The following is a 15013-nucleotide window of genomic DNA, read 5'->3' on the forward strand; positions in this document are numbered from 1 at the left end:
CATTTTTTGGCATTCAAATTGAAACATCTTTTTTAAATCATCGGTGACTTATATTTTTTATTATTACTTTCAGATAAGCTGTACTTAAACTAAACTATTGTAAAATTTTAGCGATTTTTGTAATTTAGTTCTTTTTTTATATTTAACTTATATGTAATATAAGTTTTGTTTATACAAACAAGAGTATAATTATTATCTGGTGAAAGATGCTGACATCATTGATACATTTACATCATTCACCACCTGTTTTAGTTGAGAAAAATTTCTATGGTATTTGACACTTTGAGGTTATGGAGTCTCACCAGGACAAACATTAATCTTTTCCTAATCAGATACATGTCACAAACAATTACTCTTGGTGAGGAAATGCAGATTTTGATAACAGATCTTATAAAATTTATTGCACAGCAATCAGTATATCATTCTGAAGGCCAAGTGAGGTCAGTCTCCTCCCACTGTATGATTTGATATGCCCAATCTGTGTGTGAAGCCATATGCATGGTCTTTGTATAATCACTTTCTAGGTTCACAGAAGTCTGACTAGTTGATATAGTTTACAGTGCTATCATTCAATTTACCACCCACCGTCCACCTTCCGAACACCTTCAATAATGTTTCAAGACAAGGGAAAATTTCAGCAATTTTACTAGTGATATATATTATTTTTCTTTTCATATTATATTTCCTTGATGGAATTTTATCACTGGTCATTTCTAAAATTTCATTCATCCCCAAGCATTTCAGGGACAAATTTTATCTAAATTATTCCAGCGCCAGTTTGATAGATCCCTGCTACTCTACTAGCACATGGGCTATCACCTGATGCAGACCTTGCACAGCCCTGCTGCAGATGAGACGTCTATTCTCATCCTCTCTGTGGAGACACTCCACTTCCTGGCTGGCGCATTGTCAGGCAGGCAGGTTCTTTCTCTAAGTGAAGGTTGCAAGCTGACTTGCTCAGGCAGGAACTTAATTATTTTATTTTGTATGCTGAGTGTTTCTCAAGGGCCAAAACTGTTTTGATTGTTTATAATAAAATTATTATTCTAACATATCTTCCTGCTTTAAGCCAGAGTGACTTGCAAGGATTATGTCTTGGTTAACACACAGATATCCCTGATGTTAAATTTGGTTTACTTGTGTTTTGAGCTGGTAATTGGTGTACAATGCTCAAATATGTTGGGTTGCTGTCTTGACTTTAATTGAGATTTGTTTTATCAGGAGAGTTTACTTGAACCAATTATTGAACTTCAGGACTTCTCACCAATACACACAGAAAATAATTTACCTAAATTACAGCTGTAAAATACAGGTTGATGCATGTGATCGTTAACTTTTCTTTTCATCTATAGAAGGCTTACATTATAAAACTTTGCTCTTTAGGATAGGTAAATGAATATAACTCAAAATATTTAGTACGCCTGTCATTGGTGACCTACATTTTTTGTTTCACTGACACTACAGGTTTATAAAAGAAGTGTTTGCATACCACTGGACAACAACAAAATAATAAACAACCACCTGGAAGTTCTTAAACTACAGGAAATATTTACATCTACAATATTTCAGGAAAGATAAGACTACAAAAATTACATTATGAGACATAATACAGACTGACTACATACATCAAGTTTGTATAAATTTCAATATTACCTCTTTTTCTCCTATTAGTTCAACAGAAAAAAAGTTATTTTACCAAAATTTATGCTTCTTTTGAAGACAGATTGTGAGCGTAAATGAACGGTGACCCCATTTTTTAATTTAATTTTTCTATTAAATATAAGATAAAGTTCATTCATAGAAAAATATAGCAAAATCCTATATTAAGAAAAAAAAATGATTTAGACCAGCAAGCCCCCTTAATTTGATATTTACCAGTAAATATTGAATTATTATTTGTGTAGTTAAAAATTTCAAGAACAAACATTGCAGAATGTAAACACACAGAATGAAAATGAGTTTTTTTTCTCATCTTTGACTTATAGTACTCAATAATTGCACCCCTGCCTGCAATTTTAATTTTAATTTTGGAGTAAAAGACTGTGAATTATACACAGTTGAATTTTGATATTCTAGAAAAAAAATTGATAACTTTTTGGTGAAACCCTAGATACTGCATTTCGAAAAATTAGCTTCATAGAATTGAGTTGAAACATGAATTGAGTAATGTATCTGAAGCAATACTTACACTGCTTTCATCCTCAACAAAAGCATCAGGGAAACATCGAACTAGTGCTAAATTCCTGGCCTTTCTGTAGTACTAAAAATAGATATAAATTCATACTTTTTAATTATTGTATTTTCTAATTGAAGACTGCTTAATGTCAAGCTGTTAATGTAAACATCATCATGGTTAATCATACTGTAAATTCAGCAATAATCGTGAGGTTGTTATAAATGCGAATAATGTGACTAGGTGAGTATCCCAATAATAAGAACCCCGCATTCTAATATTTGAAACATACATCTGTATGCAGCTTTTTCACAAATTGCAAAATTAATTTGGCATTTTTGTTCATTCCTAAAAAATTGCAATAATGAAAGAGAATATTATGGTTCTAAAATATAAAGCATAGACAGTAATGGGCAAAAATATTGAAGAAAAAAGACATATGGCTACAAAAACAAAACTTTGCTTCAAAAACTAAAATCAGGTTGGAAAATAATGCTACTACTACAACAGTTGGATATACTTACAACTCCTAAATTTCTCCAGTCTAAGAGTTCACTTAATCTTTCTGTTCTGTTTCTCTGAATAATTCGTTGTCTTCGTGAAAGACAAGAAAAATCATACATGTACTGAAAATGAACAGAGAGTAAATAAGAGAACACTGAAATACCTCCTCCATATAAAATATTGAGAAGTAACTTTTCAGTTGGATGATTAATTAAACTAGTCTTAAATCTTTAAATGAAATGCCTCTTTAAAAAGTTAAATTACAATAATACTGAACTCCAAGGAAAATTTAAAACAGACAGTCCTAATCAAATGGCATAATCAAAAGCTCAAACACATCAAAAGAATAAATAACAGCTGTCATATGACTTGGTACAGACATTTTCTTAACTTTCTCCTTTATTCAGGGTTGAAATTGCTTACACAAATAATAAGTAGAAATGTTTGTTATTCAGCAAACAACAGTGTATATATAATTATATTTTATTTATTTATTTTTATTCTAATTTCAGATTTGGAAATCATTTGATCTAGTTAAGGTGGTACCTAACACTACAGGGAGATAACTCTGTGAAGTCAGCTTAACGTTTTAATTACGTTGTGTTGTAAAGGGAATATTAAGCTTCTCAATGATTAAAATTGGTGTTTGTCAAACTGCTATATAACCAGTGTAATTTTTCTGACAAATCAGTTGGTTCAAAATTTTTTAAATTTTTATATTTTTGTTAAAGGGTCAAAGTAAATACTTAGGCAAAATTTTATGAAAATTAAACGAGCCAAATTAATTTTAGTGAAAGTGTTGGGTACCACCTTAAATAGGAAAAGATCCAAATTTTGCATATTTCACGTTATTTTTCTACTCGCAAAAGTCACGAAAATAAATCACTCGTGAAAATTAGTTGGTTTACAGTATATCCACTTAATTTGAAATCTGGTGGATAGTTGTCTCATTGGCAAACATACCACATCTCCTTATTTTTATGCAAACTATAATATACCTGTGCTAACAGCTGTACTGAGTCATCATAACTTTTAAATCTTCTGTCTATGATATAAATACCATAAGATTTAGGATCCTGTATATGATCTTGCATAAAACATCCAAATCCTGAGAGATTGGTGGTCATACTGGGTATACCCATAACAGTACATTCAGCTGAAAGTAAGAACAGAGACATTTTATTACCGGTCGGTATATGCTGGGTACACTCAAAAATGAACACTGAGCTAAACAAATATATATAAAAACACTTAGTTTAAAATTGAGAATGGAAATTGGGATTGTGTCAAAGAGAAAACAACCTGACCAAAGAGCAGAAAATAGCCAAAGGCAACCAAAGGGTCTTCAACACAACAGGCCTCGACAATAACGCTTGTCCGATTGTCCGGTACCAGAGGTAAAAAAGGTCGGACAAGTAACAGCTATACCAAGCTTGTCCGATCTGCAGAAAATAAATTTTAATCAAACTTTGATGAACAAAGTATAGTTATTAACAAAAAAACAAGAAAAGAAGATTTGTTTGACATCTTTCCTTTTTAAACTGAAACTAATTGAAACTTATTATTTTAAGACCCCTTAGACTTGCAATCGATAATTTAAAACTGGTTCTTTGTCAAGTAATTTTAACAGGTAAAAAGCACACTTTTCTCAGAAACCAGTCTTACCGATCCCATTCAACCATGCGCTTTTTAGATATTAAGGTAACTTTAAAAGACAGTTCGTCACCAGCTCGGAAATGATTCGGCTCAAAGTTTAATGGACAGTTGGGCACTGTAAGAGACATATTTCATAGACATGATTAATATACAGTTTGGCAAGGCAGTAGACATTTCTGGACAAAGACAAATCAGAACTTCTTTTCCTAACTTATTTTTTTGCTTTATAATAATTAATACCAATGTCCATAACATATTTTTTAAATAAGAATGAGGAAATTATTTACCATAAAAATCATCAAATCATGTGTGATCTTTATGTAGAAAAAACAATACTTGCAATGCAGTGACCTATAGTTGTTAATTTCTGTGTCATTTGGTCTTTTATCTCATTGACAATCATACCTCATATTCTTTTTATTGATTGCATTTGAATAAACTTTTTTCAACTTTTAAAAAAATAGGATAAAAATCCAATGAGTGTACATGTACATTTATAGGCCAATCAGATGGTGCCTCATGTGTAAAGTATAATGAGACTTTAGCATTGATAAAAACTAGAACCTAAGTCCTGTGACACAACTAAATTCAGTTGTTCATGGCTCATATCTTTTAAAAGTATTTCAAAGGATATAAATCAAATTCTGTTCAATTTTTTGAATTCATTTTGTTCCTTGAATCAACTTGAAATGCAAAAAAGGTTAATATTAAGATTTTTTTTGGACAAGTTACAATTTCATTCGGACAAGTAAGTTTTGGTATGTACTTGTCCTACTGGACAAGTTGAAAAAAAAGTTATTGTAGAGGCCTGCACAATGAGAAAATCCCGCACCCGGAGGCAGTGTATTACTATAGTCTTTTATGGAACTTTTTCTAGTAATCTCATTACCATTGAGGTCAACTTTATCAGAAGGGGACATCAGAGTAGCTGATGAAAACCACTAACATTTTATAATTGAAACATTATGGCCATATACCAGTAAAATTCATAAATACTTAGAAAGTCAAGAGAATAAATTAATTTTGCTGAATAATCAATAAAGCTATAAGATTGACAAAATATCCTTTTCAAAAGCTACCAATTCAGTATTTATTGTTTGATGGAATTTATCTAATATATAGTTTAATAGGTAAAAATCATAATATTTGTAATTATTGTCAGTAAATATTAACCCTTACTATTTGGGTCCATTATTTTGACAGGTAAGGTGTGATTATTGGTTACACATCTCCAATGGCATGGATGCTGTTTATTAGTTTTTAGGGGACTTGCTCATTCTAATTTTTTACAGAATATATATACATTGGCAAAAAATCTTGATTATTTCTAATGGTAATGTAACATAATATTCTTACCAGGTGTGTATCCCCAAGGTTCATAATAAGATGGAAAAACACCTAAATGACATCCTCGTACAAATTCTTCATAATCTAATCCAAACAATGGATTGGTGGAATTAAGAAACTCTGGATGGAAGATTACTTTAACTCTGTCATATTTCTGATTAAATAGTTTACATTTCCGTAATGCATTCAGTATTTGATCATTCCAATCATCGGCTACATTGTGGGTACATATAGGAGGTGAACCAGATGTCTGAAAAGAAACAACAATTACTATATATATATATACATATTGGCACATCCCTTAACGATTTAAACAGTACAAACAAGTATGGTGACAAATTTATTTTAAAGTCAATAAAGTTTCACACCAATAATACCTGTGTTTGATTTTCAAAGAAAAATTGCTTTACAGGCTTGTAAAAAGCCACAATCTTAAGTGAAGAGTTTATAAATTCTCTACTGATTTGTAGTGTATTCTTTATATTTCTATTTCTGAACCTTGCAATTAATGACTAATACAAACAAAATAAATCTGTATGAATGTCGCTTTCAATCCTTGAGCCATTTGTATAACATTACTAATTTTATATTTGCATAAATGACTGCAAAACATTAGATTTTTCACTTACTGTGAATTCATTATAATTTGTGGGATACCCTTTTTAGGGCTGGTCCAGAAAATACTATATCCCCCCCCCCAGGAAAGAAAATTCTTTTTTAATTTTATGTGGGTGGTTGTATTTGAAATACCAAAATACAACGGGAGTGTTGTTCTTATTTACTTTTATTTCTGTGGGTTGTGGGGGTTATAAAAAAAGTGCCGTCCCTGGGGGGGGACATAGTATTTTCTGGAACAGCCCTTAATGGATTATGTGGGTACACAAATTTAAATATTGTAGGAGGTACACTTTTTTTTTAGGCTTTTATGCAGCCTTTTGTTACTAAAGCCATGAAATAAAATATCAACGAAAAATACAATGTTTTCTAATTGATGAAAATCGGTACCCACAAAAATTAATGACTCCACAGTAATGTAGGTTTGTAATATTTATATTTACTATATTTTCCCTTTTACCAATTATCATTTAGTCATCTGATGCTTGTTAGTTTGACCTCTGCTGCGTCAACTTCATACTTAACATACTTTTGTAACATTTATCAAAATAACTGTTCTCACATGAGTACTGGTTTGATAAAAAGTTGAAATATTTTCTTGAAATAATTTTTCAATGTTGCAGAAAAAGATTATTTTTAAACCATCAATTTTTGTTTTCTCCCTTTTTAAGTATATGACTGTAAAATTGAAGATTAGTAGATGAATTTACAAAGTAATACTGAGTCCTGTATCTCATGTTTGGATGGTACATTACCTGAGATCCATATATACATCTTTTTAGCTTAACTAAATCTTCTTGTAACAATATATCTTCTCCTTTAGGGATTGTTCCCCTGAACAAAATATACAAAAGACAAAAGTTTAAGCTTGCACAAAAAATTGGAAATTACAAAAAAGAAAACTTTTCAACATACAATGAGTTATTCCATTTCTTGTTTGACCTTTTATGCTATGATATCTGAAAACCTTCTGGTTACATTTCAAAGATAACTACTTTTCATAAATTTTGAGGTATTAATTTTGAAATATCTTATAAAAAAAAGAATATCAATTTAATCAAATAAGGCAAGCACCCGTGATTAATGGATGACCAACTTAAGGTCAAGCAATTTTTTGTGTTGTGCTGTTACAGGACTATCCAAGTTTAAAGAGAGCGTTGAGTGCTGGCAAATATGTTTAACATCGCTACATTCTATATATGCCTGTCCTAAGTTAGGAGCCTGTAATTCAATGGTTGTCGTATATATGCCTGTCCTAAGTCAGGAGCCTATAATTCAATGGCTGTCGTATATATGCCTGTCCTAAGTCAGGAGCTTGTAATTCAATGGTTGTCATATATATGCCTGTCCCAAGTCAGGAGCCTGTAATTCAATGGTTGTCGTAAGTTGCTGTCTATTGTAATTGTATTTCATTTTATTCTATACATAAATCACGGCGTTGGTTTTCTCGTTTGAATTGCTTAACATTTAGTCAGGTCAGAGCCTATTATAGTTTACTATATTGTATGGATTTTGCTCATTGTTGAAGGTCTATTGTTATAGTAAAATTGAGAAAGGAAATGGTGAATATGTCAAAGCGACAACCACCCGACCATAGAGCAAACAACAGCCGAAGGCAACCAATGGGTCTTCAATGTAGCGAGAATTCCCGCACCCGTAGGTGTCCTTCAGCTGGCCCCTAAAATATGCATAATAGTACAGTGATAATGGACGTCATACTAAACTCCGAATTATACACAAGAAACTAAAAATTAAAATCATACAAGACTAACAAAGGCCAGAGGCTCCTGACTTGGGACAGGCGCAAAATTGCGGCGGGGTTAAACATGTTTATGAGATCTCAACCCTCCCCCTATACCTCTAGCCAATGTAGAAAAGTAAAAGAATAACAATACGCACATTAAAATTCAGTGCAAGAGAAGTCCGAGTCTGATGTCAAAAGATGTAACAAAAGAAAATAAATAAAATGACAATAATACATAAATAACAACAGACTACTAGCAGTTAACTGACATGCCAGCTCCAGACCTCAATTAAACTGATTGAAAGATTATGTCTTCATCATATGAAAATCAGGTACAATCCCTCCCGTTAGGGGTTTAGTATCATACTATCATAAAATATATGAGAAGAACATAACCCGTGTCATGCCAACAACTGTTTTTTTAGAAATAAATGTGTTTAGTTCCGATGCAAAGACCCTATCAGTGAATCAATGTTAAAGCCAAAATATGCAATCTTTAATGACCTGACAACAGTATCGTAACTATATCCCCTTTTAATAAGTCTATTTAAAGGTTTTGTTAGTTTCTGAGGAGAATACTGACATTTTTGTGCTTTATAAAGAATATTTCCATAAAATTTTGGATGTGAAATACCTGAACGTATAAGATGTCTGCATGTTGAGTTATATTTACGAATTATTTCCTTATACCGGTGATAAAATTTAGTAAATGTTTTGACCAGTTTGTGATATGGAAAACCCTGGTGTAATAATTTTTCAGTAATACATAAATTTCTCTCGCTAAAATCTAATACATTGTTACATACACGAGCGAATCGTACAAGTTGAGATATATAAACACCATAAGATGGTGACAAGGGAACGTCACCATCTAAAAATGGATAATTAACAATAGGAAATGAAAAATCATCTCTTTTATCATAAATTTTTGTATTAAGCTTCCCGTTTATGATATAGATATCAAGATCGAGGAAAGGGCAGTGGTCATTGTTATCATTAGCTTTATTTAAAGTAAGTTCTACAGGATAAATTTCTTTAGTATACATACTGAAGTCGTCATTATTTAGAGCCAATATATCATCCAAATATCTAAAAGTATTGTTAAATTTTTGTATCAAATGTTGTTTTGATGGGTCTTTGCTAATTTTAGTCATAAATTGTAACTCATAACAATACAAAAACAGGTCCGCAATAAGTGGTGCACAGTTAGTCCCCATTGGAATTCCAATAACTTGACGATATACGGAATCTCCAAAGCGAACAAAAATGTTATCAAGTAAAAATTCAAGTGCATAAATAGTATCAAAGCATGTCCAATTGACATAGTTCTTTTGTTTATTGCTACTAAAAAATGATCTAAAAGAGTTTGAACATATGTACTCGCATTCCGACTTTTTAAATGCCCAGTTAATTAGGGATGTGAATTTTTTCTTAATAAGAATATGAGGCAAAGTGGTATATAGGGTAGAAAAATCAAAACTTTGAACAGATTCAAAATCACCAATATATGCATGCAATTTATCAAGTACTTCCAACGAGTTTTTGACACTCCAAAAGTAATTAATTCCACTATTTTCAAAGGCCTTATTTGAACAATTTATTATCAGGTTTTTTATTGTACCAAGTGTACTAGTAAGTAAAACAGACAATTTAGTAGTTGAACAATGGCTGGAAGATGAAATAAATCTATATTTGTAAGGTTTTTTGTGCAGCTTCGGAAGCCAGTACATAGTTGGGACTTCCATTGTGTTTGGTTCTGCTTGTAAAGTAACCTATAATTACTAACATCTATAGCTACATCATTTGGTTTTGATGGATAGTTGTCTCATTGGCAATCATATCAAATCTTTTTATATTAACTTGTGTTGCTTAGTTACTGTATCATGAACGACAATGTATACCCAACATATCTTTTTATCTATTTCTTATACATTAACATTTGTTATTAAAATTTATACATCTGACTTATAGTTACCGTAAACAGATCTCAAATAATCTTTTTCCAATCTGCCCCTGCACCTGATGTACAGTGTCTTTCAGGGATTTAGCTATTGCTTGTCCTCGTAAAGATTCAACATTGAAATTGTTTGTCCGTGTAGGGAATATTAAAAATGCTATAACTGTTGTTTCACTGTTCGCTTGCTGAAAAAAGGTACAAATGAATAATTGATTTACGTTAATTTTCTCAAAGATGTTTGTAAGCTTGATTCAAACCATTTTATAAAGGCTTGTTTTAGCCAGATATAGAAATAAACACAGCCCTAAGATCAAAGAAGTTGAGACTTTATTTTAAAAATCCCTACTTTACTTGGTAATGTAATCACAAGGGCATGATGAAAGTACAAAATTTACAAGATGAATTTGTAAATGTTTAATTGTATATTGGTAGAATTTTTTGTATCTAAATTATGTAGACAACACCCATACATTGTAGGAAAATATAAAATGTATTTCGCCGAGCTTTTCTCCTGTTTCGTAGAAAGTACAAATACATTTCAAATTTTCCTACAGTGTAGCTTAAAATGTACAAATTTTGTTATTTCCTGCAATTTAACATTTACACTTTAACTTCCCAACAGTTAAATTTGTTATGAATGAAATCAACATGACTTTTAATGCGGACTGCAATGAGGAACCTAAATCATTTTGTAAATTGAACTGTGATGTAAACAGTAATTTGATATAACCGTTAGCTCACAACAGAGGCAAGATAACAGGAGACAATAAACATCTACTATACGTTTATCGCTTCACGTTATCTGTCAACCTGTATTTGTCTAGAAGACAGGCTGAGTGGCAGGATAAATATTGTTTAATTACTGTACAATAACTTCCACATATTTTTTAGTAATATTATCAAAATTCATCTGACACCTTAAAAAGTAAACTGCAATATTTCTGTTAATATTAATGTCTTACCTGAAGAAAGTAATTAAGTCTGGCAAGACCTTCTATGAACATATCCGCACCTTTATTTGTAAACTCATATCTACCTGCACTAAACAGGTATAATGTCTTATCTAAATCGAAATCATAATGCCTGAAAAAAACAACACCAACTAATGTCAATATAAAACGGATGACAAAACCCTTTAGGCCAAAAAAAATTTTTCCGGATTTTTTTCGTTTTTTTCCGGAAACGGTTTTTGTTTAGTATAGCCTTTGAATGGCATCTTTTAAACGTTTGATTTCAAATAAAATTTTAATACAGTAAGCATTTGTGTGATACAGATTGAAGTCAAACAACGGCATGGCTTCTGCTATGGCCATCAGTCAAAGTGTGTTATCAATAACAATCGATGAGTGTCCACACAGGAAAGAGAAAAAACGTATAATAGCCCCATTTTCTAATTCTACCACCTTTATTGATATATTCAATCAGTATCATGTCTTTGGATTAAAAAAATACACAAAAAACAACCGAAGCAGGCCAGTAAAAAAAAAAAAAAAAAAATACCTACCTACCAACCAGACATGGGGTCAATTACATTTGAAAGTAGTTAATTACATTCAATTACAATTACAAAATCTTCAATTAAATTACACATTACATTTGACTTTTTTTACCAATGTAATTAATTACATTCCAATTACTTGGCAAATGTAATTAATTACTTCAATTACATTTGAAAGGAAATTTAAGATAAAACATTGAAAACATGCATTTATTCTATGATATGTACATAAGTATTATACATTGCTCTATAGTTATAACAATTAGACAGTGTTCAACTAGTATATACATTTTTGTATTGTGTCATATAACTTATTTAAGCATTTTCCCATTACATTTGACCATCATCAGCTTTTCAAATGTTCCATCAGCCAGTCTGCACCTTTCCGGCCTAATGTTTTTCCAGCAGTGCTAAATAAGCGTTCAACTGGTGCAGATGTGGCTGGAATAGCTAAATATTGCACTGCTAACTTAGCTAGATGTGGTAAACGTTGACAGTTACTATGCCAATACAAAAGAGGGTCTTTTGACATATCAATACAATTATCTGACAAGTAATCATCCATTTCTGAACTTACAGAAATAGAGAGTGGTAAAAGATCCCCAGCTATGAACATTATAAGAGCATTTGTCATTTCTAACTGTTTTGGATCAGACGGTGAATATTTTACACTTTTTTTTATGCATTGTGTCAATGTTGGTTGAATTTCTTTATTCTCAGAATGCAGAATGTACAAATCTCTGTGTTTTCTCTGAAAATTACAAAAGGCCTTATTTAATATCTTGAAAATATTAAATTGTTTTAATTTACCTATTGAAATTTTACATTTATTTAAATTTATTTGATTGTAAATGATACAAAAAAAGAGCACTATTTTTTATTTTTTGAAATGATTTTCATTTTTATCCCAGCTTATTCAAATTATTTATCTTAAATAAGTGATTTAGAAATCTGACTTCTTAAAACAAAAATAAACTTTAGTTTTAATCACAACTAATTAATTTAATAAACAAAATATTTTCCAAATTTAAATGTAAGCTATTAGAGGATATAAGATAAATGAAATCTGATTAGAAATGAAAAAGAAGCATTATGAATTTATTAATTTTTAAAATTCTTATATAGTATTACCTTCATATGTGTAACAAAGTTGGATGTAACTTTATAACTTCCACTAATGAGGGTGCCACAATGCATACATTTTCCTTTGAAAGTATTTCCATTTTGGAAGTCATCAGGAACAGTAAAATGTTCCAGTACACTCTTGGAGCTCATTTTTAAATCTGATAAAATGTTTTCTTTCAACATTCATATATATAGTGAACAAATTTTGCAAGTGAGATTTTGTCATATGCATTATCCCTTCAAGAATTTAAACATGTACCTATAGGCCCTAGGGGTATATTTATCTCTCTCTAATTAGCCTTATATCTGTTTAACATAACTGTTATAAAAACAGTCATTATATAGTTTGTAATAAAACAAATAGCCAGAGGTTATATTTATTGGTTATTTAAGTCCTTGAATAAAGTTAATTATGTTAAATCAATGTCTTAAAATATCTATCTAAATCTACTAATTAAGGTCAAGACAGTGACTTCCTAGTGGTTTCTTTTAAAATTATGGCATGTGTCTACATTTTTTTTATCATTCAATACAAAATGAAGAATCTACCATGGTTGTGTTAATACAGAAAGTATACTGTGAAGGCTTTTCTTTGTCAGCTTACAACATTTGTTAAGATTATTGCTTTTAATAATTTTTTGAGAAAACACAAGATTTAATCTTTTGATCCAAAATTTCAAATGTAATTGACTTGTAATTGAAAAGTAATTGTCAATTACAGGCAATTTTGGCTATGTAATTAATTACATTCAATTACATGTAATTGAAAAAAATGCTCAATTACACATTACATTCAATTACATGATAAATTGTAATTAATTACAGTCAATTACAGTTACATATTTCAATTACCCCATGTCTGCTACCAACCCTAATTTTTTGGGGCATGCAACAAGAAACACACCAATTTTTTTTTTTGGCCTTATCAGAATAGAATATGACATTTAATCCACAATAAATGAAGATGTATGAAGAGTTTTCCCCAAAAATTATTCAGAATACTGGTATATCAACATTTATTTTTAGAATATACCATTAAGGTTTATTATACAATTACTATTGCCTAATTTCCTATTCTTGATATGCCACATAACCTGAATGTTTTCTTTTTCCATAATAACAAAATATATCCTAAGCCTTTGAATTATATAAGGGTTCCAGAAACTCAAAAGACAAGTTTATACAGTGGATTCTTTTTAATGACAAAAGTGTACAAGGCTCGAGTTCTACAGTGCTTAAAACTTTAATATAATGTGTGAAATTGACCATTGAGAGGCATACTGTGAAATTGAGTATTAAAGAGTAAAACTTTTCCAATGTCAAGCACATGGTAAAACTAGGTGCAAGACTGGAGAGATATGCAAAAGAGGGATGAAAGATACCAAAGGGACAGTCAAACTCATAAATCTAAAACAAACTGACACGCCATGGCTAAAAATGAAAAAAGACAACCAAAATACAGCACACATGACACAACATAGAAAACTAAAGAATGAACAACACAAACCCCACCAAAAGAATAGGGGTGATCGCAGGTGCTCGGGAAGGGTAAGCAGATCCTGGTCCACATGTGGCACCCATCGTGTTCTTATGTGATAACAAATCCATTAAATAGTCTAATTGATCAGTAGGTCACATTCATGAAAGGGATTGTAGTTAGAACGTAAGGAACATATCCGATATCATTTGTGAAATGGTTATTCCATAACGGTCAACCAACTCGTGATGGTGTTTGTAAAATTTAATATGCTATATGAAAAGTGTATCCTCCCAAGCCATGTTAACCATGAACTTTTTTGTGAACAAGCACTGGATATAGAATGATAAACAGATGTCAATGAGAGACTCAATAATTCTTTTATATTTTATGTTGTGCTCAATAATTTCCATTGAAATGAATTTGTAAAACAAACATTTAAACAAATATCTCATATATATTACCCATGAAAATGGCCTCTAACAAAATCGTGGATTTTTTCTTTGGCTACAGCATGCAAATTCTGGAATTCGTGTATAGCACTAAACTTGATTACATTTAACCCATTTGGCACAATAACATCTGTAAATGAAAGTGTTAAAAAGATACATTCCTTGATAAGATAAATTTACTTGCATCAAAATAACAATAAAAGAAGGCTCCATGTTATGCATACAGTAACCAATAGATCTTTACTTCTACATCAATTGGTCTTTGGTGGAGAATTGTAGCATAGGCAATCATACCACATCTTCTTATCTTTAAATTGATCTATATTTATGTATTTATACCAGATTGAGAAATAGTAAACATCAGTTTTGAAAACGTTCATTGAACCATACTGCAAAATTCTGAAGAAATTCATATTCAAGCAATTGAAAATGTCTAAAAATAAAAACAAACAAGCATTCTGAGAG

At 30.9% G+C, this 15013-nt stretch overlaps 1 protein-coding gene across 1 annotated transcript in view; it reads right to left on the reverse strand.

Annotated features, from left to right (window-relative positions):
- Positions 1 to 15013, reverse strand: part of LOC139481457 (glycogen [starch] synthase-like) — a 34652-nt gene that overhangs the window by 4617 nt on the left and 15022 nt on the right. Inside the window, exons 6-13 of the mRNA XM_071264812.1 lie at positions 14561 to 14678; positions 10959 to 11079; positions 10015 to 10181; positions 7051 to 7129; positions 5690 to 5930; positions 3676 to 3833; positions 2698 to 2799; positions 2189 to 2260 (exon numbers count right to left, since the gene is read on the reverse strand). Of these exons, the coding sequence (XP_071120913.1) occupies positions 2189 to 2260; positions 2698 to 2799; positions 3676 to 3833; positions 5690 to 5930; positions 7051 to 7129; positions 10015 to 10181; positions 10959 to 11079; positions 14561 to 14678 (1058 nt within the window). The remainder of the gene's footprint in view (positions 1 to 2188; positions 2261 to 2697; positions 2800 to 3675; positions 3834 to 5689; positions 5931 to 7050; positions 7130 to 10014; positions 10182 to 10958; positions 11080 to 14560; positions 14679 to 15013) is intronic.

The sequence above is a fragment of the Mytilus edulis genome, chromosome 7 (assembly GCF_963676685.1).
Source record: "Mytilus edulis chromosome 7, xbMytEdul2.2, whole genome shotgun sequence".
NCBI classification, from domain to species: Eukaryota; Metazoa; Mollusca; class Bivalvia; order Mytilida; family Mytilidae; genus Mytilus; species Mytilus edulis.